The sequence below is a fragment of the Dromaius novaehollandiae genome, chromosome 1 (assembly GCF_036370855.1).
Source record: "Dromaius novaehollandiae isolate bDroNov1 chromosome 1, bDroNov1.hap1, whole genome shotgun sequence".
NCBI classification, from domain to species: domain Eukaryota; kingdom Metazoa; phylum Chordata; class Aves; order Casuariiformes; family Dromaiidae; genus Dromaius; species Dromaius novaehollandiae.
Window position 1 is genome coordinate 53693681 of NC_088098.1, and position 25968 is coordinate 53719648.

Sequence of the window (25968 nt, forward strand, 5' to 3'; positions counted from 1 at the left end):
CACCTGAACGCTCATCTGCAGGAGTTTTAACATTGCTGCCCACCAACTCCATGTGCTGCCTCTCCTCTCACCTGCACCAGCCTTTCCTGTTTGAATCCTGCCCCAGCATAGACCCTTCAGTCACTCTTTGCCAATTCAACGCTAACCTCCCACCTCCTCCAACCTCCCTCTAGCCCTCAAATGCTTCCCCTGCCTCAGCTCTGCTGTTACACCTTAGTGCAGATCTGAAATACCCTGGCTGCTCCCCCCCTGCCCCAGTTTGCTTTCTCCATCCCCAAGTGCCTCTTCTCCTGCCCCAGACCTGAGCGTTCAGCTCTACCAGTGCTAACTGTAGCATGTGGCTCCTGTAGGGAGCTGGTCTTCATCTTCAATCTCTTTTTGGTGAAACTTGCCCTCTGCTCTCCCCATGTCTCTTTCCATGTTTCCCAGAAGAACGATTGCCCTTTGGCACCCTGTGGGGGTAACTGTACTTCGGTGAGAATTTGATAAAGGCTGAGACTGCACTGGTGTGTGTTTCTGTGTGTTTTCCAGAAGGCTTTCTTAATGTGTTTGTGGGAATGTAGCAATTCTGTACATGTTCTTTGTGTTTGTAGGTATAAATACTTTTTTATAAATACACCCTAACAAATCTGTGCCCTCACCAGGAATTCGGGGCGCTCCCTGTTTTGTTTGCAGCGATGACTTGGGCTTGCACAGCACCAGGAAGGGAAAAACAAATTACTTTCCTCCGAAAAGCCCCAGGTTCCTGCCGCTGAAGGGGGAGCCTTGGTCAGCCAGCAAGCACCCCTGGTGCAGCTCCATAGATCTGATTCCACGCGGAAAGGGGCATCATCACCCAAACACCTCAGGACCTGGGCAGAATCCTTCGGTTTGCATGTATCTGCCAGTTGGCACCCTCCTGTTTCAGCGTGTGCTGCTGCGTTGTGTTTATGTGTACGTGTGGGCCTCTGTATGTGCGCATGTATGTGTATGCGCGTGTATTTATGTGCACGTTGACATTTTAAGTACTTTGCCCAAGGGATGCCTGGTGTTTCCAAGAGGCCTGGGCTGCAAAGCAGCAGCCCGCTCTAGCAGGCATGGCAAACCAGGAATCGCTTTGACATCTCGTAGGCCCCACGGCCTTCTTGCTAACCCCCTGCCTCATGTTCGCATGTACCCACATGTCTGAGCAGGGCCATGGACCTGTCCTGGACCCATCCTGGACGCCCATGGATCCTGTCACGGGCACAGGCTGGACAAGCCAGCCGAGGACACGAGACCCCACACCCTGGGTCAACGACCCCAGCACAGGGCTGAGGGGAGATGATGCCGCAGGAGCGCCGGGGGCCCCATCCCAGGGCTGCCCTGCTTCCCCACACCCCAGCACCGGGGGGCGGCCGCGGACAGGCCAGTTGCCCCCCGGCAAGCCCTGCCACCGCTGAGGGGACACCGTCTCCCGGGGATCCCGGCGGCCGCTGAGGGGAGATCCTCCCCGAAACCCCGCGCGGGGGCGAGGCCTCCCCGCCGCGCTTGCTGGGGGGCCCCGGGAGCAACACGGGCGGCGGGCGCGGAGGGGAGCGGGGAACGGCGGCGGAGCGCGGCGGGCGGTTGTGCCTTTAACGGCGGGCGGGCGGGAGGAGCGCCGGCGCTGCGCCGGGTGACATCAGTGGGTTTGGCTCCGGGGCTCAATGGAAACTGGGTGAGCGCCGGGCTGTGCCGAGCACACGCCGGCTGGAGGGGACGGCGAGCGGGCGGGAGGCGGCAGGCAGCGCCGCGCCGCGCCGAGCGAAGGAGGGACGCGCCGGGCACGGCCGCCACCAGCCCTCCCCAATCCTCCGTCATCCTTCCCGCCGCGGCCGCCTGGCCCCCTGACAGCCGGCGGAGCAGCAGCCCCACACGGCCCCCTTCCCGGCAGGGTGGGTATGGGGGGCGCCCGCCTCCATCTTGGGGCGCAAACCCCGGGGGAAAGGCGGCCCCTCCGGCTCTTTGTGTGCGCGGAGGGAGGCAGGGAGGGAGGGAGGCGGGCGGGGGAGGGGAGGGGAGGGCAGGGCGCCGGGCCGGGGCGTGATGCGCCGCGCCGGGCCGGGGGACAAAAGCCCCTTTGTGGGGGCGCCGGGCGGGGGGCGCCCCCTCGGCCAGGGCTTTGGGGGGTGCCCCCTCTGCCCTCCGCGGGGCGGTGTGGCTCTGCGTGCCTGAGGGGCTCGGGGAGAGGGGTGGGAATGGCGGCGGGGGGGGTGGCATGTCCTTTTTAACGAAGGGCCGTGGGGGCTGAGGGGGGCAGACCGTGTGGGGCAGGCGGCCGGGAGGCCGCCGGGCTCTGCCTCCGCCGGCAGCGTCTCTTCGTAATTTTTAAACACTCGCACACGGATGCCTCCTGCCTCCGCTCCTCCCGGTAACCGGCTGCTGTGGGGGTCTTCCGTGAGGCCCCGCGGCGGCCCCCGCGTCGTGTATTTGTAAAGTGTTATGTCCGACGGCGGGGTGTGTGTGCGTGTGTCGGGGTGTCCGTGTGAGGCTGGGGGTGCTCGGGATCAGCCTTTGGGGGGGGTCGGTATTTCCTTTTGTGCACGGCAGAGATTGGCGGGGAGGGAGGGGAAAGGGGATTTATCTCGAACGATTTTCGCCCCCCGGGGTGCCCGTTGCGAGGAAGGGGGAGGAAATACGAAGTCCCATGCCGTTTTCGGCGGTGGCTGCCCTTTTTTGTTACCGATCCGGGAGAAGAAAAACCAGAGTAAGGTTGTCTTCGGGTAGTGTTTCGCCTGTAAGGGCTTTGGGGAGGGGGGGTATCACGGATTTTTTTTTTTGTTTTGTTTTCCTGTTGTGGCCGTTTCTTCCTAAAACGTAGTCTAAATGCACGCATTCGCTCTGTGAGTATGTGGGGCTTTTTTTTCCTCGTATCTGCTGCTAGATCGTCTCCTTTTGTAACTGTGAAAGGGGCTGGGGGGGGGGGGGGCTTGTGTTTGATGTTTTGCATTTGAATAAAAATGTTATTTTTCTCCTTTTTAATTTTTTTCTTAGCCAGCTGAAATTATTTTTTTGCCTACTTCTTCCTTTATTTCCTTCACAAAAAATAAAAAAGCCATGTAAAGCCTTTATGATCTATGGGCAAAGCAACCCCCTGCTCTACACACTTCCCCTTAAAGCCGGAGCTGTGTTCAGCTCGGCAGCCTCCATTATGTAGCTGCTGAACTCACTTTATATTTGGCTTTCTTTGGCCTTTGGTAGCCTGGGTATCTTCTCACTTCATACGTCTTCAGGTGGGGCTGAGATAACTCTCCTTTTATTTGAAATGGCTTGTGTGTCTTCTGTTGGAAACTGTGCTGGCACACCAGAGTGAGATCAAATATATTGTGTGTTTATGTAATGGCCTTTGTGCATGTACGTGGCTATTTTATATTATATAAAACGGGATTGGTGCAAAAACAGTGTGTATGGAACCAACATGGGTGGCTGCATAGTATTTTTGAGGCTGTGTAGTATTTTGTAGGTGTCTGTGTAATGTGGATATTAATGTATGCAAACACTCATGCAGAGCACACACTTGCTTTAAGGTTGTATGTGTGTTAATCCCTTATGGAAAACTAAATGGTTTAACTAAATGATTGCCCTGCAGCCCCTGGGAACATTGCCTTGGCTGGAGAGTACAAGAAAGATGGCAGGGCAGGGGGGAGTAAAGTCTGCTGGTGGTGGTGGGGGTAATCTTCTTTAAATAATATATATGTATATATTATTTTATATATGAATATATATATATATATTTTTTTCTTCTTGTTCTTTTTGTAATAGTAGACCTGAAGATCATATGATAAAGGCAGAAACTGTAGATGGTGGGGGTATGTGTGTGAAGTAGGAGGTAGCCAACAAATGTAGTAAATGTTTGAACTCCTAGAGCAGTTGTTGAGGGATGTGTGTGTGTCTGTGCGTGCGTCCGTTTGTGTGTCCTGCCCCCTTACCATGAATCCATACTGTTGCTATCTGGCTGTCTTCAACCCAGGTTTTCTAAGTGTCCGTGTTTATGTGTTGTTGAGGGGGAGATAAGGCAAAATGACAGCTGTGTGTGACCATGATTTTTCACTCCATTATCCTGCTGTCCCCCACTTCACCCTGGAGCATTTTTTAGATTCCCCTTTGGAGCCTGTTGCTTAATCAGCTAGAAGGGCTGCTGCCTGGGTGTGTGAGAAACCCTTCTTAACCTGGCTCCTGTCTGTCCCAGAAGGGTGGGACCAAATTTAGGCTTGGGACTGTGGCATTGCAGAGCACTAACCACTAGGCCGCTGGGCCCGGTGTGGAGCAGAGCCCACTGAGACCTACTGCCCAGCCTCTGCAGCCTGCTAGGCCCTACTCGCCCAACTGGCAATTGGACCTGAACAGAAACGTTAAGGGTAGCAGGCCTGGGCAAACACAGCTGTAAAGGAAGGAGGTTAGAGAACTGTCTTCATGATGGTAGTGTGACAGGTTCCTGGGGACACAGACCTTTGATCATTTATTGGAGTAGGAGTGTAAGCGAGTCGGATATATGCTAATGTGGTTATACGGAACAGCAGGCAGCGGATAAAAATCATGTCTGTTGCTGCGCCCTCACACAGGTACACCCGCCTCCCTGGGTCAGTTCCCAAGGCTCTGCCTACATTCCTTGTAGTAAGAAAGTCAGAAATAGCCACAGGGTTTTGTAGTCTTTAGATGTATAGAAACCCACATGCATAAATAAATACTAGGTTAGGGGACTCCACCTCAGTGTTTTGTATGTGGTTTCTGGTGACAGGAGCTCTGCTTTCAGGGTTCACAAATGTCCCTGAATGCCTTGATAGGATTATTTCCCTGTGCGTCTCTGCAGCTCGTCCATTCCTCTTTCTGTAATCCCATCTCCCAGGGCACAAGTAGCAGCTCTGGGTTTATAGTATGCCCAGAATCCTGTAGCTGTGATTATTTTGTGTGTGTGTGTGTGTGCGCGCGCGTGCACGTGCATATCTCGCTTACAGTGAGACACAGCCATTCCTTTTGTCCATCTTTCCTTCAGTGGTGCTTCTTTCCCACCACGTTCCAGCAAGGGAAAGTTCCTCTCGCCTACTTGTGAAAACATGAATCATTCCTCACCTTTCCTGTCCCCAGCAGACTCTGTGTCTGCATTTTGTACGCTAATAATGTGGCATTGCATAAATCAAGAGTGTGGCAGATCCTTCTAAAAGGAGCCGTGTTCTCTGTGTTGGTGGCTGGTGGCCATGGAAGGGATGAGGGAAAAGGGGCTGTTAACAGGGGAAACTCTGGAGCTATGTTTCACAGAGGCCTCTGCAGCAGCAAGTCTTGGTTGAGGTTGGATGGTGGAACAAACTCTGTGGCTGTGGGCCTTTTACCTAGTCAGTTCTCTGTGGAAGGTGAGTAGGCCAAGTCTAGGCATGTTGCTTAGGGGATAGCAGGTTAAAGGGTTAGCTAATCACATCAGGTAAAAGGCAGGGGAAAGGCTTGAGCTGCTAAAAGGAAGGTGTCAGCAGACCAGGGTAGCTAACAGAGAGGCTGTGCTAAAGCAATGGAGCCTGTGATCTCATCAATAGAAGTGTGTGGAGATAAGAAGATGGTATTCCTAGTCAGTGTGGGCCTCACCAAGCTCAGTTTGCTGTGGTGTTTGTTGCTTTTTTCCTTTGCCAGCCACCACCCAGGGACAGTGGAGCCGCTAGCAGAGAGTCTGTCTTTCAAAGCCCTTGGTTCCAATGTTTGACTGCCCGGAGGTGCTGGGCTGGGCCTGGGTCAGAGAGAGCTCCTTCTTGTGGGGCTTATGCTCATCTGTTGTGGTGTCTCATGAGGTTAGAACTGTCCTGGTGACAGTTATTTTAGGTTACTGTGGAGAGAGTGGGTATTGCTCCTGATAGTGTGAAACAATTGCCCACTGAAACCTCTTTAGGAAGGATTTCCTGCTGCCCCAATCTCTGGAAAAAAAATGGTGGGAAAGAGGTTCAATCTTTCTGCATTCCGAACATAATATTCCTGGAAGGGTCATGTTCCTTGTTCCTGCAGTATTTCTAAGCTCATGCTGTCCCTAGACATTCATGAGATAAGGACAGGTAATAGAGGCTGTGTAGAAAATGAGGTATTTCAAGATAATAACTGTATCCAAACTCTGGAGTACTGGGTGAAGTGACTGGCCTAAGTGACCAGGTCTCTTCTGTAGTCTTATATTGATTCAGTTCCTGTTTCTGCTCTGACTCTGCATTTTCTTTGCTTCTTTTTTTCAGCACAACTGAACCATGGAGCTTCGAGTGGGGAACAAATACCGACTGGGCAGAAAGATTGGCAGTGGTTCGTTTGGAGACATATACCTGGGTGAGTGTGCGCATCTCTGCCCATCTGCCTGTGAGGATATGTTTCTCTCAACTACAGCATTGTTCTTTATGCTTGTTGGTATTTGTAGACACCATGTAAGGCTGGGATGGTAGAGAGAAAAACGAGCATCAGGGAATACTACCAATTGCTGTTGGTCTTTGATGGCGAAGGGCATGGGATGAGCTCAGCTTTGCCTGACAGTGGAGACGCACTGATGTTTGGTCAAACTGATTTAAAGTTGGACTATTTAGGGCATGTTTGTCATATACCCTACGCAACTCTCTTGCCTCCTTTTCCTGAGCTTGGGTGTGTGTGGGTATAAACTCTTCACAGAGTCGGTGGTGGAAAGGGTAGAAAGGCTTCAGGGTGAAAGGAATAGATTGATGGGGTGGTTGATAATGGAAAAAGTGGTCCAGCACATGTCAGAGAGAGGTCTGAGACAAGGAGGTGTAAAACAAGTCAGAGAGGCTGGCCCAGTGAGAGTGCTGAGGCCCAGGTCTGTCAGATCTGCAATGGGTAGGATGAGATTAAGAATTACTGCTTGGAGAGACCTGGTCTTGGAGCCGTATGGGGTCCATGGATGGCGCTTCATAAAACCCCAAGTTTCCTCTTACCACGAGGCTTGGGGAAAGTTCTCCCAAGCCAGCATCCTGATGTGTAGGTGGATTCCCTGATGATTTATTTGCCCACTGATGGTTTTTATTGGCTCAAACCATGTGGGGCTGGATTGGTGAGACTATCCTACAAACTAATTGATCCCTCCCTGAAAGCTGGAGAGCCTTTACTTATTGTCTGGTTTCCACCATTGCCTTTTCAGCTATAGTTCCTCATGCCAGCTGAATAATTGCCCTTTCTACTTGGTGTTTGCACCCTCTAGTTACTTACAGTGGTTATCCCATGTTCCTTGACTGCTTTTTTTGCTTGGTTGAGTTGTATTTTGTTTTTCCTGGTATATCTACCATTCCTCATTCTTGCTGCTCTTTGATTTCCTCCTGCCCCCAGTTTGTCCATCTGCTCAGCAGCGTAGAGCCTACACAGCATTTTAGGTGTGGCATTTCCAGTGTTGGACAGCAAAGGGCTACCCTTATGAGTGATCTGTAATGTGATGCCATTGCATAGACTGCTTTGGGTCTCCTTGGTTTTCCCCATCACCAATGCAGTGTCAGGTTGCAGAATTGACCCTAATGTGCTGGTAACTGTATTGTATGAGACCATGAGACCTCTTCTAGGTTCTGTAACATCTCTCCATCCCTTCCTAAGTTCCTTTCAGTGAATACTTCTGGTTCAGATTAGTCTCCTCCATGTTTGTAAATCACCTTCTGTTTTCTACCTCTGGCTTTTATCTCCAGTTCTTTCTTGCTTTATTATTCTCTCCCGATTGGTGTTGGCAGCTCCTCGTGATTAAGTATCCTATGGGAATCATCGCTAACAGGCTTTGTTGCTACCTTTATCCAGATCACGAACAAAGATAATAAATAACAGATCTGGGATCCCTACCTGCTGTATGCTGCCTTCATTGCAGCCTACTCCTGTACAACACTCCTTTTCGGCCCTTCAGCCAGCTAGTGTCTCAGGTGACAATGCTTTTAATGCCCAGGTGCTGGGGAGCAAGGGGTGATACTTTGTTAGCTCGGACACAGCATTTTCCACCCATGCTGATGGGCTTGAAGCCTTCCAGACCCCCTGTGAGGCAGTATAAATTGTCAGGATCTTGCAAAATGTGGAGAAAGAAGGGAGGTACTGAGTGGAAAGGCTTGACCGTATGTTTCTCTACATCCCGTGATGGGTCATGCACCTGTATAAAGGGGGCATTAAAAAACATTGGCTCTGGTGTGGGGCTGTGCCTGTCTTGCCTGTAACTAGAAAACATGAGAAGCAAAGGAAGCTCCAGTGCTGTGCTGTGGTAAGCACGGCAGGATTCCTGAGTTCAAATTGCAGAGTTCAACCAAGTTACTTGAATACAGTATCAAAGCCCTTGTGATGCTCATTGAGGTGCAGGCCAGTGTGTTTTGAAGCAGTGATAGCAAGACTTCTTGGAGCCTGGGTGACTCCCGAGCCTGGAGGGATCAGGTATGCAGTCTCTGAAGGTATGTCTGGAGGACGCTTATGCTCATGTTATGCTCTCACTGTCTGCTCCTCAAACAGAGAGACTCATTCACTAGAGTTTCTCTCCTGCACCAGATTCACCTCATAGTTCTTTAATAATGGCGTGGAGATAGAACAGGGACAGACAGGCTTTGTATGAGATGGTGAGTGTGGGCTGTATGCTTTATTCTTAACTTCTCTCTTTCAGGATACTAGTGTTTACCCGCACTCTATAACCAATGGGTACTGTGTGCTGTGCTCCTTGAGATTCATTTTTTTGGTTTCCTGTCAGAAGGAAACTTGAATTTCTACGTGGACACACACAAAGGAGGGACTTCTGTTAATCCCAGGGTGGGTCTCAAATAGCAATGTCTTGCTTCATGTTCCACCTTGAAGGATATGTGCGCCAAGGCGTGGATTCCACCTGCATTGGCTGGGGAGGATGGGAAACAGGATCAGACTGTCCACAGGCCTTGGCTATGCTGTTTGCCTATAAAAATGCTCCCTCAGAAGAGGGAAACCCAGTTTGTAGAGGAGTTGCTGAGAACTTTAGGCTGTTGGAGGAGAGGTGCTTTGTCAGAGGTGCTGGCAAAGAGGCAGGGCAGGAATATCTGGACTTACTGCAAATCATCAGGGTTGGGATCCACTGAAGGAGCCGTTTGTGGTGCTGGGCTGCTTCAGCATGATGGTGGAGAGGAACTAGGGATTGTGCCGCAGACAAAGCATGCTGGGACATGGTTGGCTTTGGACAGTTCCTGGTTGCAAGCTCCTCCCTTGTTGGGAGGGGAGTGCATTTCCTTTGTTTCCTGGTCTGTTAACTCTCTCTCGCCCTATCTGACTTCTTCCATCTGTTCAGCAGTCGTCCTTTCTTCCGTTGCTAAGCTGGCGAGAGAGGAGTGGGGGGTGGGAAAGGCTGTGGGGAGAGCGGAGACCATGTCTGTTGTCTTGCCCGATGCAAAAGGAGGATGGTGCTTATTGTATCAGACATGCAGCAAGGCTTCTGCTCTAAAAAGATCCTGTTTAGCAGGTGACATCGTCTGTCCCCGGGGCCCCATTTCAAACAGCTCATGATGAATGACTTGAATTTGTGCAGCCTCCACAGCTGAGCGAGACTGGGGGTGGATGTTAGGAATTATCCCCAGTCCTACATACGTCTCTCGACTGGCTGAAGCTAGGCAGTCTCTGTAGCATTTGTCTGAAATGCAGTGCTTTCCTGTCTGAGCACAGCTTCTGAAGAAAGAGCAGGGAACTGTTGCTTTTGTATTTGTATCTTAAAAAAAGATGGTGGTTAAAGCATGGAACAAAGGATCGGAGACTCCTGCCCTTGAGTTCCCTCCTGGCTTTGGGTAGTCTGTGCCTGGATAGACTGTGCATCTCCAGCCAAAGAATGGTAGAGGGATGCATCTGAAGGCATAGAGGGGGCTGAGCTCAAAGTGCTCAGTCAGTGTCCCCTCAGCAAAGAACTGCTCCTTTTTATGTGTGCTTGGTTCTAGGTTTAAAATCCCAGGCTGCAGGGCCGTTTCTGCTTTCCTTAGGAGACTGACACCAGTGTTTGGGCTGTGGAGGATGTGGGGCTGAAGGCCATGTTGACCGTTTGAATGGCATATCCAAACTTTGCAGAATCTTAAGTTTTTGTGATGTGTCCCTCCCCCCTGCTTTTCCTGCTTTATGTCCTCACAGATAGCATACTCCACATGCAAACGGCCTAGTATAGGGATGCATTGTCATCTTCCTAAATGTGCAGGGTGGCACGGAGATGACAGCACCTTCATCTTTCCTCTGTTCAACTTCCTTGGGGGTGTTGCTCAAAAGGCTAATGCTGCTGCTGCCAAAAGTCAGCAAGACTCATCATTGCTTGTGTGTCAGCAGATGGAATAGGATAGGGGCAAAACCCCCAGGGAAGGGACTTGAGAGCTGCTGCAGAGGATATGTAGAAAAGTCTCCACAAAGGCAGGGGAAAGAGAAGGGAAGGGAACACTCCTACCTTTTTGAGTATCCTGGGTGCTTCCGTGCTGAATGACAGACAGTGATTGAACACAAATGTGAAAAGTAGAGGCTAGTCCAGGGCCATGTTCTTGTAGTGATCAGAGCCCCTTTTCCAGTTCTTTTCCTCCTTCCACTCCTGATCTGTGTAAGAAGGTCTTCTGGTGGAGTGAAGGGAATAGATATACAGACTTATTTTGCTGCCAATAGTTTGTAAGTGGAAAATGTCAGTGTCTTTTCAAAAGTGACCCTTGGACAAATGACTAGCTCTCAAAAGGGCTTTCCCCCTTCCCTCCTCCTGGATCTTGAGTAAAAACATTTATTAAGTTCATCCTGTTGCTCCTCCTTCCCCTCCCTTAGAGCACCCTAAATAATTCTTCTCCCTCCTTAGTGTTTACAGCCTTTAAATATTTGCAGGCTGTTGTCATGTCCCATTCTTCTTCCCCACCCTTCTAAGTTTTATCTCTTGTCTATGTTACATATTTAGCTCTTTTAATCTATCTTAGTAAATCAATCCCTCTAGGCCCCGATTGTTTTTGTTCCTGTCTTACAAATTCCTACCAGCTTGTCTGTCTCGACCTGACGCTGTAGCATCTAGCTGATGTCTTTTTGCTAGCAGGGAGCCCTTAACTAACTTCGTGTACACGGAGTGCCAGATCTCTTCAGCAGGAAATGGATCTGCTTAGGATCCAGTGGAGGTGATTCTTAGGTTGTCTTAGGAATCCAGTAGTGTGAAATTTTCCTTTGTTCCTTTGGTCCCTGGTTCTGGAGGTGGTGTGTGAAAGAAGATGGATGGATGGATAGCTCTATCTGCACCCTTTTCTGTGGACTCTGAAATTCAAGGGTAGGAAATTCAAAGGGATCAAGAGGCATGAATTAACCTGACCTACTAAAACTAGCTATATGATATCCACAAAACATCATTTTCAAATCCAGCTTTTTATTCAGCCTGCAAATTCCAGAGTAGTTTATTTTATGACAGTTTTCTTAAGCTGTTACTTCTGTTTTGTGTTTGAGTGCAACTTCTAATAATTCCTAATATGAGGAAGGGCTTTGTGTGTGTGTGTGTGTGTGTGTGTGTGTGTGTGTGTGTGTGTGTGATTTGGTGGGGGAAGAAACAAGTCCTGAGTGTCATTCCCGTGACCTGTGTAGAGATCTTTCAGTTCTTTCCATTTTAGGATGATGTGAAACATCTGGAATCCTTTCAGCTAATATGAAAAAGACTAGCATGTCCCTCCTTTGACACTGTGCTCTGGGACCAGAGTGCTGGCTTCCATGTCTGGCAGCTCCCTTGTTTTTCAGAAGGAAGCATGTGGGGAGGTTGCTTTGTATCATCACAAACTATCTAGCAATACCTTCAACAAAGGCGTCTGAGTAGCTTAATTCAGTACTGGATTCAGTTTATTTCTTCACGCTTCTAATTTTGGATATAGCAAATGTTCTTGTGTTGGCAAAAGATAAAGGTATTATTAAAGCCCTGAGGAGAGGGAGAAGCTGGAGATTTGGGAATTGTCTGTATTGAGCAGGTCAGGACTGTAGAGAAACCAGAGGTAGCTGGGAATGTTGGTAATGTCTCCTCCTGGACTAATTGGCTCTGTCGAAGCTGTGTGGCTTCTGGGACCTGAGGTAACTAATAATTTTGCTTGGGGAAGATGTGCTCTATATCCCTGCCTGTGGGGGCTGGCTTTGGTTCAGGGGCTACGTATATGATCAGGGATAGCTAAAAATTCCACTCATTTTAGTTACTGATGATACAGATTGTCCTCCCAATGTTTGGCACTTAACCTGTTGAGATAATGAGGTGGTTTACAGATTGTAGAACTGTTGTTCTAGCCTGTCTGTAGGATGAGAGCTGGTTTCCTCTTAGTATGCCTTGCTGTAGGCTTGTCTTTGCAAATGGCAGTGCTAGAAACTGTGTGAAGTTGAAGTGGCTGATTCTCATTTCTGTCACAGAGGATAAATTTCAGGGCAAATCTTAAGATTTTGGCATCTGCATGGGCCTTGTTAAATGTGTTCAGCTTCAGTGGAAGCTTGTATAATCTTCATTTCACCCCCATTTCTGTGCAGGAGCCAATATTGCGACTGGTGAAGAGGTGGCCATCAAATTGGAATGTGTCAAAACCAAGCATCCCCAGCTCCACATCGAAAGCAAGTTCTACAAGATGATGCAGGGAGGAGGTGAGAAGGGGAGGAGAGGATGGGGCCGGGGGAGTGCTTGAAGAAAGAAATTATTCTGGAGGGTCTTGGAAAGGAAATGACTTGGTATTACATATGATCTTCTCAGCAGGGGTTGCAGCAGTTTTCCTCTGTTCCCAGGGCTTAATTTTTCTCTTTCCCCAGTGGGTATCCCCTCCATTAAGTGGTGTGGAGCAGAGGGGGACTACAACGTGATGGTGATGGAGCTCTTGGGGCCCAGCCTGGAAGATCTCTTCAACTTCTGTTCCCGCAAATTTAGTCTCAAGACAGTTCTGCTCCTGGCAGACCAGATGGTGAGTTTCCTCTGAAAGCATTTGTGCCTCCTCTCCCTTTCTGTGCCTTTTTTTTTTTTTTCCATCCCCTCTGCTCAAGAGCTGTTATATCCCAAGCTTTTTCATTTAGCAGCCAGTGGTTTCCGGGTTTTTCCTTCTTGATGAAGCTGGGAGCCCAGAAGCTAGGCATTTTTGACTCTTCCTGATCTCCATCCTTCCTCCCTTTCCCCTGCCTCTCATCCTGTGCTAGCATTGCATGCATAGATGTTTTTGCCCATGAGGTGAATGACTGATATTGCTATCTGTATTGACTCAGCTGCCTATGTCCTGAGTTTAGGCCCCTTAGTTGTCCTGTTCTCTTTCCTTACCCAGTCTGGCCAAGTTTGAAAGTTGACCAGTGTAAATCCTGTAGCTCAAGTTTTATTAGTTTGTACAAATTTGCTTCCTGTCCTTTCTCGTGATGCTAACAGTCACCTGTCAAGCCTGAGGAGTGTGCTGGTGTGCAGGTTGTAGTCCATTTCCAAATCCTTCTGCTTCTGGAGGGTGGGAAAGGACACTTTTTCTTGACTGTCATCTCTGATGGTCTCTGCAGTGTGTCTGCTTCCTTGCTCTGACAGGCCTATGTCCTGGATAGGGTAGGTTTGTAATGGTGCAGCTATCATGAGTCTCTTTCTCACTCTCTCACTATTTTTTCACCTCCAGATCAGCCGTATTGAGTACATTCATTCCAAGAACTTCATCCACCGGGATGTGAAGCCAGACAACTTCCTTATGGGGCTTGGCAAAAAAGGCAACCTAGTGTACATCATTGATTTCGGCTTGGCCAAGAAATACCGAGACGCCCGGACCCACCAGCACATCCCTTACCGGGAAAACAAGAATCTGACTGGCACAGCCCGCTATGCCTCTATCAACACCCACCTGGGAATTGGTGAGTCTGTTGTTGCGTCTTGGTGAGGCTTTCTGTGGGAGATTGTATGTGCCCAGTGGGAGGAGCGGTGGCTCCTCTACTGAGGGTCGCAAAACTCCTGTGTCTTGGATTTGAGCTGCTTTTAGCACATGAGTGGGCATGGCCCAACAAGTGGGGCGCTGGTCTGGGACTCCATAAGGCTGTCAGATTCTGTGCCTGGCTCTGCTGCTGACTCGTGCTGAGATCACGGGCAAATAGCTTAATGTTGCTACAACTCTGTTACCCCTCCTGCCTTTTGTGGCACTCAGAGCTCCTGAAGGCAGAAATTGTCTACTGGCATGTGTTTGTGCACTGCTTAATGTAGTGGGGCTCTATGTCAACAACAAGGATGTGACCTCCCCAACTTTACTGCTACTAACTCTGCCTTGTACAATTTTTGCAGGCTGATAGATATGTAAAGGAGTCATTCACAGGTACTAAGCCTTTAGGGGTACGTGTAATTGAAACCTCTCTTTTGTTAGCTCTTGAATGCCTTTGTCAGTGGTGTTTGCTTCTTGTTTGTTTTTTGTTTTTGTTTTTTTTGTAACTATAAGAGTTGGAGGATAGAGGCCCATTACAATAAGGTGATAGTCCTGTCATCCACCACTGAGGAGGGGGGTAGCCATCTACTAGAAATGCACAAGAAGATGGGGTCGAGGCAGGGAGGGGAAGTTTCCTATCTCCTGGACATCCAGGTTTTGTGATAATGAGCACTGGCTTTTATGGGCCTTCAAAATGCGTGGGAACTGCCCCATTCACCACCCAGAGAGACTGCGAAGCAGCTTGAGGGAAGTAGGGCTCTGCCCTTAATTTCTATGACTAGTACCGCAGCAATAAAACTAGGCAGGGAAAGAGTCCTGAGAGTTCAGCCAGGTCTTCTACTGCTGATGGTCCAGGGCATCATCGCAGGTTCTGTAGGTACCTCGCACAGGTCAGTATCCAGTATGCTAGCCTCCCTTAAATCCTCCAAACTCTTGTGCTGGGAATGAGTCCTGGAATCAGAGACTCTTTCCCAAAGTGTCTGGTTGCTGTAAGGAACAGAGATGAAGACCTGTCTTGTAGTTTTCTTTTCCATTCTCTGACTGAGTGCCTCTTTCCCATGCTGACCCTTTTCCCTCTGCTTAGGTTAAGCTTCGCCTGTCAGCCGCAGTGTGAGAGTTTCATAGTTGCCCACAGCGTCATGATTAGCAGCAGTGAAAGTAAGCTCTGAACAAGCTTTGTTCTGCTGCTGGCTAGCAAATCTGAGCAGCAGAAACGGAAGCTGCCTTGCCTGCAGACTCAGGAAGGCAGCTCCTTGTACTTGCAGCTCAGTTCGCGTTTGGGAGAGCTTCTTCTGAAAAGTATAAGCTGTGAATTGCAAAATTGGAGTGGAAAACCCAAACCTTTTAAACATCTTCCACAGAACTTCATCTCCTCATTCTTACTAGGGAAAGCTTCCTATTCTCCCCTGTTGGAGATGGCTTCTCAGAAATCTGGAGCTGTGACTTTACCTGCAGGGAATACAGCAGATTCTCACTGTTGTTTTCTGTTAATGTGGTATAAATGTAGACTGAGAACACTTCATTTACATAGAAATAGGGAGCACTGCATGTTGAGAGTGGGTTGTGATCTTCTGACCTCTTCCACGTAGTAAAAATAGTTCTTGTAGAGCTCTCTGAGTTGGCCTACTGTATTTTGGCCTGACCTGCTTATATATAACTGACTCTCCATTGAATTCTCAGTCAAGATTTCCACAGCCATGGTAACTGCCACGAGGAGACATGCACAAAATAATTCCTACTACTATGTCTGTCGATCCTTTTGTGTGTGCCTGCTCTGTCTGAACTGAGCACGAGAAGCTAAATATCTGGTTGTGGGGTTTTATTGTTTTTAGTTTTTTGAAGGCCTTTATTATTCATACTACCCCTAACTTAGTCCTTCAGTACTGGCACTTGGCTGGTGTACCAGGATGAACAAACAATGTCTGAAAACTAATCCAAGAGCAAATTGCATATGCTGTCAGTCTGAGCACAACATCGCACTCTCCATCCCCTTTGCTCCCAAAATTCTGGGTATGAATTACTCTGTGCAACAGGCTTCAGATGTATTATCTCCATGTTGCAGATAGTTCCCCTGAATCACAGAAAGGTTACGTGACTTGCCAGGAGGAAAGGGGATGGCGGTGTCAGAGTTGCAGCTGGAGTTCCTGTTTCCCCAGACCTTGCCACAGGGTAAATGACAGACATGTTTGTGAGTTAGCAGCATTGCCATGGGAACCGTCACTCCGAATTTTTTGACTTTTCAGTTACTAAATTCTCTGCCATAACGTTACATTAATGCAATTTAGGGAGAGGGAAGGAACCAGGTGCTAGGGTGTTCATGTGACAAGAATAGCAAGCAGATAAATGCCTTTATTTGAATGTGCAAGCTAAGGGTTGGGCATTCCGATGTCTGGAGGAAACGCATTCTTTTTCCAGTGACCGGGGAAAAAGTAAGAGGCGAGATCAGGGAGGATTTCCACAGCTGGAGACTTGCTGTTGGGGGAGTCACTGGATTGTGCAGGCTTTGGTTCATGCATTCCAGTCAATTTTCACATGCTCTAGGGATGAGAGTCCCTTGCACCCTCCGGAGCTTGTAAAGTCCGAAATAGATGCCCGGGGTGCCTAGGAGACAGTCTTGGAAGAAGCCAAGTGGATTCTGTCTGGATAAGAGGAGGCTGGGAGTGGGGGGCAGGTCCTCCCTGACTGCATGTCCTAGATGGCATCAGTTAAGGCTGTGCAGGTCATGAAGTTCTTACAGTAGGTCCTGCTCCCTGTCACCATTTTCAGCTTTTTGTGTGCTATTAAAGGCTGTTGTTATGCAGTGGGGAGAGAAAGGGGAAGTGTAGTCCCAGCATGTGCAAAATCAGTTCTGAATATGTAATCAGGAGAACATTGCTTGGTTAAGACTGTTTGTAGCTGGGCTGGCTCCAGTGATCTGATTTCTAGGGAGCCCTTCATGGGAGCGACACTATTTTGGGAAGGGTTGAGGGGAAGCACCTTCCTGGGGGACCAGGAAGGGTGTCAGGCTGCAAAGAAACAGGTTTGGTCCTGAACCTGATCTGAGGCAGCCAATCTTCAATCTCCTCTCTTTGTCTGAGCATGTTTTCACCAGGTAATTCTTCCTGCTACTCACCCCTGACTTGGCTCCTGCTGGGGACCCACTTTGGGAAGGGAGTTACAGCGTGGGCTGGCTGGGAGTCTCCCTGGGCGTGGGAGGAAACTGGCAGTGCGTCTCCGTGCCACTCGCAACTACAGTGGGGGGAATTGCTTGCAGGGTGGGTTGGATTTGAGATGCTGTACTGGATTGTGTGGGAAGGCAGCCTTAGGCTTTGTATTGGAATGGGTTTTGTGAGAGAGGGAGGAAAGGATCAGCATCTTATAAAAGAGGCAGTCTGCCATCTATTGTAGAAGAGCTGAGAAGCTGAAATAAAACAGAGAGGAAGTGCAACGTGGTGCCACAGGTTAGGTACAGGTCATGGCTGTAATGCTGCTTCTGAACAGACTTGCTCTGTACATGTGTTCACATCACTTGTGTTCCTGTTTTTTCATCTCAATCAGTAAAGTGAGATGCTTTTGCCTGCTTTCCAGGGATGCTGTGAGAGTGAGTCAGTGATAGTCAAGCCTCTAAAAGTGAAAAGTGGTGATGTTAAGTAACGTTTCTCCAGAGCATAGAGGTGAAAGACTTTTTTTGCTAACTCTAGACAGCAAAAGTGGAATAATTAATGTTATCTAGTGGCTGTTGGCATATGAGACAAGGCAAAAAAAAAAAAAGGAGATAAGCTTGAAAATGTGTGACAGTAATGAAGGATGAAATAGAGAAATGAGAGGTAGGAATTGTTACGTTTCTCACCAGCACCCAAGATTTAAACCCAGGATCTTGCAGTTAGGGTTACAGGTGAAAGAAATCTACAGTGTTTTGGGGTCTGCACAAATATAATTAAGGTAACTTATTTAGCACTGAGCATTTAATAGCTGTGTATCCTGCTTACAGTTCTTTTTCCTTGTTCATGTTACTGCATTAGGACACAATAGAAGTGTGTTTGCGTGTATATGATGCATACTAGTGAGCCTTCCACTTTGGTTTTGTAACCTATCTCCTTGCCTCTAGTAAGGGCTTCTATTATCCTCCACAGGCTTTAGTCTTAACCTCAACTCCCTAATTCTGATCTTTCCGAAATCACTAGGATTGTGCCCAGGAGTTGCTAGAACATCCCCTGTTCTGGACCGGGTCAGCAGCTGAGATCAAAGCTGCTGTGCACCACATGAGTGGAGACATGGTCCAGCCTAGCCCTAAGCAGGTTAGAGTTCAAGCAAGATTTTGGAGGCAGTATCCTGATTTGTTCCTAAAAGGCAATTTCGTCTGTCAAGTGGGTTTCTCTAGTGCCTGCCCTGTCTCCCTACTCCTCTGAGAGGTGCCCCCACCCTCCAGACAGGGACCCCCAGAACTGCAGGCTGTTAAAGCTGCAATATGGACAAGTCAAGGGCTGGCAGATGGCAGAAGTGAGGTTGCCCTCATTCCTTGTGCTTTCAGGCCTCTCTGGATGTGTGCTCTGACTCCATTTCCACAGGCCTCCTGTCTCAGTCAGGAAGTGGGTTGTTAACAAATATTGTTCAGTTTTATTTATTTGCTGTGTTTGGCATGCAATTGCAGCCCTAAGTGGGCACATGCATCCCAGCCTTAGGCCAAATGCACAACTGTGGGTTTCTTTTCCATGCTCTCTTCATAATATCTAAGGATCTTCCAGACAGTTATGTAGCCGGATAAGATGAGGAAGTATTAGTCCCTTTAAACTGGGGAACTTGAGACAAGTAAGTTAGTGAGGTCAAAAAAGTGCTGTTAATTCTGCCTGCTCAAATTAAGACATTTAGGGATCTGCAGGGCTTCTTTCTCCTCTACTCTTTCTTGGAGCACTCTGTGTTTTTTATGGCATTTCATGTGCTTTGAGCCAGAGGTGCTCTCAGCTCGGTTTTGAAGTGATGAGACCTTCCTTTTTTCTGCAACCGTAGTGCCTTTTTTTTTCACCTCTAATTTATATTGAATTTGCCAATCCCTCTGGCCCTCAAAGATGCCAGGAAGCTGAGAGGGATGCAGGAGGAAGAAATGCCCACAGTGACCCACAGCTTGCAGTGACCCACAGCTTGCATTGCCATGTCTGGACATCTAGATATGTGACCTACTGCAGCTGTTCCTTAGTAGTTCGGTTAAGCTAGCAGAGTAAGGGGTACCAGTAATATTCCTTTCCCTTCGGATGGGGCAGGTCGTAGTACCTAATCGATACAGAGAATTAATGCATAATCTGCAGCACCTTCCAGGACATGACACTGAATCCAACAAAATGTGCTGTTGTAATAAATAATCTTTAGCCTTTCCTCTACCCCTGTGCTCTCCCTCAAACATTATTTTGCCTTTCTGTTGGCTGTGTAGGGTGTCATTCTCTTCCTCCCTTTGCTGAATGCCATTGTAGTCCTTAGTCAAGAAGAGGAGTGATCCAAGGCCTGCCCGGCCCTGCAGAGCCATAGCATGCTAACAGCAGACAATGCTGTGTAAACTTAGCTGCCAGTCTTTAAGCAGCCCTCACCAACAGGTGTGCAACCTGCAGTTTTTAAGAAGTCGATAATTTGACTGATTTTTAATGGTTTGCCTTCTTTCTCTGTCATCCCTAGGGTAAATTTGCACCTGTCTTTCGGCTAGTACTTTCTTCAGTATATAATGTATGTTTTTTAATTGGGTGGGGGCAAGGGAAACAGGAGCAAGAGCTTCTTGGCAAAATTTGTAGATGAATTTGTATTCGTGTTGGGGGAGGTGGGAAGAATGCCATACATTAATTATTCAGTCAATGTTTTCCATTGCTGAGCTTCTGCCATCAATTCCTTTTGGGGGGAACTTGTGACTTAAAAAGGCTTGCTCATTCCAGAGAATAAGTTCAGTGTGTGCAAAATATTTTTGTTTGGGAAACTTTTAATAAGCATTTGAAGCTTAAAATGGAATATTAAGGGCACCCTTTGCTCTGAGTAGAGTTGATTATGATGCCAGTTACACAGTCTTTCCCCGTTTGGAGGGGAAACTCCTTTGTCCAAACTATACCTCTGCCTTTGTGCCTTTTTCTTCCACAGCTTTATAAATCCAACCAAATCAGGAAACAACTTTGCACAGTATTACCTGTTATGCTTCTCTGAACTACCAATAAATTTGTTTAACTCAAGGAGGGATTGCTGTTTCCTCATTTCTGCCCTGCATAATGAGTATCAGCAGGTTAATTGGAAGATGTGTTTGCAAAGGTTGTATTGGGCTTACCTCTGCTAGCTTTGTCTTCCTGTGACTACATCTGCCATGACTAATCTCCAGGGTTAAGTATTGTTCTGGGTGGAGAAGTGTAGGTGCCCTTTCTCTATGACTGGGAAGAACAGGTAGGCAGTGTTGCTGCATCATTTTTTTTGAGCTATTGAATATTTGTATGAATTAAGGCTTGTCCAGGCGGGGAGGTAGTCAGAGGAATTACTCATTTATGAAGTGGTTTGGGCTGTATAGGGAGAGGAGTGCTTTAACTCTGCAGTAGGAACATCCCATAGGAATTTGTAATGGAATTTCTTCTACAAGTTTGTCTATCCTTTGGTTCCATGTGCACTTCCAGAGCTATGCAATTGCCAAAGCAGTTTTGGTTGCTTCTCACTTCTTGCCCGTGTGTAACTTTCTTCTGCAGAACAAAGTCGCCGTGATGACCTGGAGAGCCTGGGCTACGTGCTCATGTATTTCAACCTGGGCTCGTTGCCCTGGCAGGGCCTCAAGGCTGCCACCAAGCGCCAAAAGTACGAGAGGATCAGTGAGAAAAAGATGTCAACGCCCATTGAGGTGCTCTGCAAAGGGTACCCTTGTAAGTGCTCTAATCTTGATGTCTGTCTTGTCTGGTGCATGGCTGTCTTCTGCTGGAACCCTGTGGAGTCCCAGACACGAAGGGCGTGGCTCAGTACCTCAAATGTTTGGCAAGGACCCACATGTGCTGCTGATGCCAGTGAAGAGAAAAGATAAGAGACCTATGATACAGTTCTGGTGCAGAAGTGGAAGATGTAGATGTTTGGGGTGGAGGGTCAAGCCTTGTGTTACTAAGGGCATGAATATGCTCAGAAGGGTCTGTAGGACCTCAGAAACTGTCTGGAAAAGAGAGAGGCAGTGAGGTGGAAGAGTATGCTGATAGTATTGAGTTACTCAGGATAGTAAGGAACCAGGCTGACTGTGAAGTATCACAGAAATGACTGGGTAATGCAGTATCAAATGCAGTTCTGTGCAGGTAAACATGGAGTGACGTATGTGAGGGGAGAGTAGGAGGATTGGTCCTTGTGTCACATGTAAAGTAATAGGCTCTGAGCTGACTATCCACTCAAGAATGAGATTGTACAGTTGCAATGTATGGTTGTGTGAAAACATCAGCTTCAACAAACATCAACTTCATTTTCATTTAAAGAAAAATGCAAATCAGATATTAGAAATTATGGGGGGGGGGGGGGCGCACAAACAGTATGCATAAATCTGTGGCCTGCCCATACCTTACATGCAGAATGTAGTTCTGATGCTTCCCTCCATTTTGGCAAGGATACAGTAGAGCTGGAAAAGGTCCTCAAAACACAAAAAGATGATCAGAGGTGAGGTGATTTCTATATAAGAAGCAACTAAGTGGGCTGGGACTCTTCAGTTTGGAAAAGAGATAACTGGAGGGAAGATAGGAGAAGCTTGCACTCTCCCTGTGCCCCCAGAACTTTGGATGGGACTGTTTGATTTCGTTTTTCTTTTCTATTCCAATACAAGAACACAAAAGAATGTTTTTTCACACAGCTGGTAGTAGACCTGTGGAACTCCTTCCCAGAGGATCTTACAACTGCTTAAAGCTTACAGGAATTCAAGGATGTATTGGACAACTACATGCAAGAGATCCACTGAGGGTTATTAAATACTTAGAAACCACATCCAGCTCAGGGAGTCTCTGAGCTGAAAATAGCTGGAAGCTGGGCAAATATAAATGGAAGTTTCAGACGTGCTTGCCCTGGTCTTAATCTTCTATAGCTGTCCAATTCTGGTTACTGTTCAAGACAGGCTACTGGACCAGGAGAACCTCTGGCCTGAGCAAGTACAGCTCTTCTTCCATAACTTTACATCCATTCCTGTCTGTGCTGCTCTAGGCTACGTTGGTCATCTTCACACCACGTAGGCCTGGCTTCCCAAATTTAACTCCACCTATTCTTTAGGGATGTGTTCTTACCCTCCTTCAGCAGGCTCTGTGGCTTGCTACCTCTTGATTGAAAAAGCAGCCAGAAAAGGGAGATGTGCAAGCATATCTTTCAGTTAAAATAAGGATGGGCTCTTCTCTGGCCAGAGTTCTGCAACCAGCAGACTTCTTTTTCCTCCAGAATAATACAAGCACAGAGCTGTGTAAGGTCTGGCACACTGCTGTTGAAAGGCTGTGGTCCTCCCTGGTGGAACTGGGGCATAGACTGTGTTTAACAGCCAACTGTTTTCTCTGATCTCTCCAGCTGAGTTCTCGACATACCTCAACTTCTGCCGCTCGCTGAGGTTTGATGACAAACCTGACTACTCATACCTGCGGCAGCTCTTCCGCAACCTCTTCCACCGCCAGGGCTTTTCCTATGACTACGTTTTTGACTGGAACATGCTTAAATTTGTGAGTGTGTGGAGAAGGGGTTGGAGGGGAAGGGGTTGATTCCTGGCATGGGGATGGGGGGAGGAAAGACAGAAACTGTCTGTCCTTTGAGTGACTATACTTACCCATAGGGAGCAGCTTGAAAAGGGGGACCAGGCAGACATGCTGAAAGGAGGTAGTGTTGTTCTGTGGTCCTAACTTGGGATTATTTCTACTGTTGGATTAGTGAGTGTGTTCGATGCAGCATGTGTGTCGATAACTACACGTAGATCTATGTATAGTTAGAGATTTTTTTCAGATGGAGAGAACCATAGTCGGGGTGGGGCAGAGATGTGGATTGCAGAAACAGCTATAATACGTTATTCCTTTTGGGTTCATGGAGGAGACTGAAGCCCCTTTTGGATGAAGTGGAAGGTGGTAGGGAGAGCTTGTTCTGGGGCTGGAGCTCTGCCCCATGTCATGCTTTCTTGGCATGAATTTTCTAGTTGGGGCTGCTACTCTTTCTCTGTCCTGCCTGACAGCTGTGCATGACATGGAGTTTTCCTCTCTCTGCCTCAGGGAGCAGCCCGCAACCCCGAGGATATGGATCGGGAGCGGCGAGAGCACGAGCGAGAAGAGCGGATGGGACAACTCCGGGGTTCAGCCACACGAGCGCTGCCCCCTGGCCCACCTGCCGGAGCTACTGCCAACCGTCTTCGCAATGTCGCTGAGCCCATGGCCTCCACCCCCACCTCCCGAATCCAACAGTCCGGTGAGTGGGGCAGGAGAGCTGGGGGCTGGGGAGAGATGGGTGCCACCCTTATTATTGACTGGAAACTGAGTATCAAAAGGTATTCTTGCCTCACCTTCCTCTGCCTCTGACAGGAAACACGTCCCCCAGAGCAATCTCACGAGTGGACAGGGAGCGGAAGGTCAGCATGAGGTTACACCGAGGAGCTCCTGCCAACGTCTCCTCATCCGACCTCACAGGGCGGCAAGAAGTGTCACGGATTTCAGCATCACAGGTGAGTCCCTGCTGCGATATACGTGGCCTTGGCTCACCTGTTACAAAAAGACTTAAGGGCCCCGGAGTGGTTTTTACCTGATTTGCTGGTGCTGATGTGAGCACAACGCCTGAAGCTTCTGCAATGTGTTGAGGAGAGTGGTACCAGGTGACACCTTCACTATTCAGTTACAAATTTCCTGGACACCATGCTTGGTGCAGGCATCCTAGCTCTGCTTTTCTCAGAGTAAGCCTTCATGTGTTTGTCTTCCAGACCACAGTGGTTTGGAGAAGTGAAATGGGAAACCCTCGGGAGGGAGGCTGTCCCGTAGAGAGAATGAGGCAAAGAAATACACAGCCTCTCTGGTTTTGTGTCCTCTGTGTCCTTTGCTTGCTCTCCATTCCTTGACCATTCCTCCTATCTCTTTTCTAGACAAGTGTGCCATTTGATCACCTTGGGAAGTGAGGAGCAATTGCCACTGGACCAGTGTTTGCTTAGGTAAGTCTATCCTCATGCCTGGGGTTCTGCCAAGGAGGGAATTTTTGGCGCTAGGCATCAGGTTGAAGCTTTGCCGCTGTAGGATATTAGTGCACTTCCTTTCCCCTTTGTCTTACCTTGACAGGATGGTTTTTGCCTTCAGAGGGAAGAGTAAGGTTTGCTGGCAAAGCCTTGAGGATGTATTATCTTGCATGTAAAAGTGTCCTTCCTCCACTTCTCCCAGAGGGCAGGGAGGGTGGAGAAGGTGCTAGGCTGGGGAGCCATTTTGTTAGTTCTTAATGAATGCTTTTCTGGCAATGTGATAGTGTTGGAGAAGAGGATGCCGAGCACAGTCACATGTGAGATTTTTGTGAGACTTTGTACAGCTAGTGAGTGCCTCTTCAAGAGTAAACAATAGTAGTGGGACAGGGTAGCTCTGGGGGGTGGCAGAAGTGTAAAAGAAAAAGGTAATATGGTTTGTTAAATTCCAGTTGGCGTTGGACATGCTGGGAAGAGCCTTTTTTCTTCTAACTTTCTCTTCCCTTTTTCTCTCTCTCTTTTTTTAGTGTCTTCACTGTATTTTTCTTTTAAAAAATAAAAACCCAAAAACAAACAAAAAATTAAAAAAGACAAAAAACAAAAAAACAGATTTTTTTTATTATTATTATTATTTTTTTTTGCCAACGACGAGGAGTCAAGCTGCACCTCCATGCTGGTGCGAGCCGTTTCTGAGATGGCTGCCTGCGTCCCTTAACGCGAGCGCCTCCAAGAAGCTGACGACGTGGGAGCTGTGCAGGAACACCTCTGCTGCCTCTGCGCAGCTGCCCCCCCCCCCCCCCAGCCCCACCTTGGCCCTACCACAGCCCCCACTGGCTTCCCCCAGCTCCCTCTCCTGACTGTCTACTCCTTGTTTAGTTTTTTTCTTTTTTTCCTTTTTTTAATCTTCCCCTGCTTTATTTTATTTTTATTTTCAAATCAAATGGTTTCTAGCCATCTAAATTTTAACTTTGCTTTTCTTTTTCTCTGAGGGCAGGGGGTGGATGTTTCTTTTTTTGCAGGAGTCTTACGGGCTGGGAGGGAATCGGATTCCAGCCATGCTTGATGGTAGAAGTCTGATTTTTATCATTATAACAGAAATTATTTTCTCAAGCATTAAATGAATCTTGAGCTGTGAGAGGGGAATTGTAGCAATGGCCTAATCATAAGACTCAGGCTTCCTTTCCTCGGGTGGCTGCTCTGTGTTGTTTTGGGCTGTAAGGGGAAGTGCCAGACTTAGGATCTGAGCGGTCCTCACGTGCCAAGGGATGTGTGGAGAGGCACCTGGTTACAAGGAGGATGAGAAGGCTGAAGCTGAAAGACAGGGAGAACCCCCTTCCCCTCCCTGCAGTGGGGTCTTTTTTTGTCTAGCTGTATTTTTTTTCTCCTCCTTTTTATTAAAACTTGTTTTAATTCCTGCAGAGAAAGTGTGGGACTCGAGGAGGAGAGGGGCGCACAGAAACTGGAGTTGGGTGTTTTTTTCAGAGCAACAGCTCTTCCTCTCTCCTTCCCTCTTGGCAGCCCTGAGTAAGATCCAGCATACATGCACAACCCCTTCCTGCCTTCTCCTCCCCCCTCCCCAACTTTAGTTGTTTTTAAATATAATTTAGGAATCCTCAGGCTGCTTTGTGGCACTTGGGGCTTTGAAACACAATGATCACCACTGCGACCTATGGCCTGTAGCAGACACACTGTCACTGTAGTGTGGAGCCAATGGGTTGTTGGCAGGGCGGGAGGGTGGGGTTAGTCTTTTTGTTTGTTCGTTTTTATCCTTTCTATTTAACACTTTATTTTTCCTCTCTATTTTTTTCCTAATTTATTTACCCCTCTTACTGTCTCTCTCTCTCTCTTTTTTTTTAATTAAAGAGCAAAACTTTTTATTACTTTGTAATTTAAAAAAAACAAAAAAAAACCTGAAGAACTTTGGGGGGGATTTTGTACTTTTTTCCTGTGTAAATATTGGAATTTTTTGAGCTTTATCGTGGTTGTTAATTTGAAGTAATAAAGTAGAAAATGATAAAGTGA

At 47.9% G+C, this 25968-nt stretch overlaps 1 protein-coding gene across 3 annotated transcripts; it reads left to right on the forward strand.

Annotated features, from left to right (window-relative positions):
• Nucleotides 1–1624: 1624 nt before the first annotated feature.
• CSNK1E (casein kinase 1 epsilon) lies at nt 1625–25968 on the forward strand. 3 transcript variants are annotated; one of them, XM_026102089.2, is made up of 11 exons: nt 1625–1895; nt 6204–6291; nt 12427–12537; nt 12700–12848; nt 13530–13758; nt 20498–20668; nt 22320–22468; nt 23006–23198; nt 23312–23451; nt 23863–23928; nt 24474–25968. In XM_026102089.2, exons 2-10 carry the CDS (start codon nt 6216–6218, stop codon nt 23893–23895), a joined length of 1251 nt encoding a protein of 416 aa, XP_025957874.1. In that variant the 5' UTR covers nt 1625–1895; nt 6204–6215; the 3' UTR covers nt 23896–23928; nt 24474–25968. The 3 variants fall into 3 exon arrangements, with proteins under 3 accessions (XP_025957874.1, XP_025957884.1, XP_025957893.1); XM_026102099.2 differs by lacking the exon at nt 1625–1895 and adding an exon at nt 2225–2371; XM_026102108.2 differs by lacking the exon at nt 1625–1895 and adding an exon at nt 2630–2707.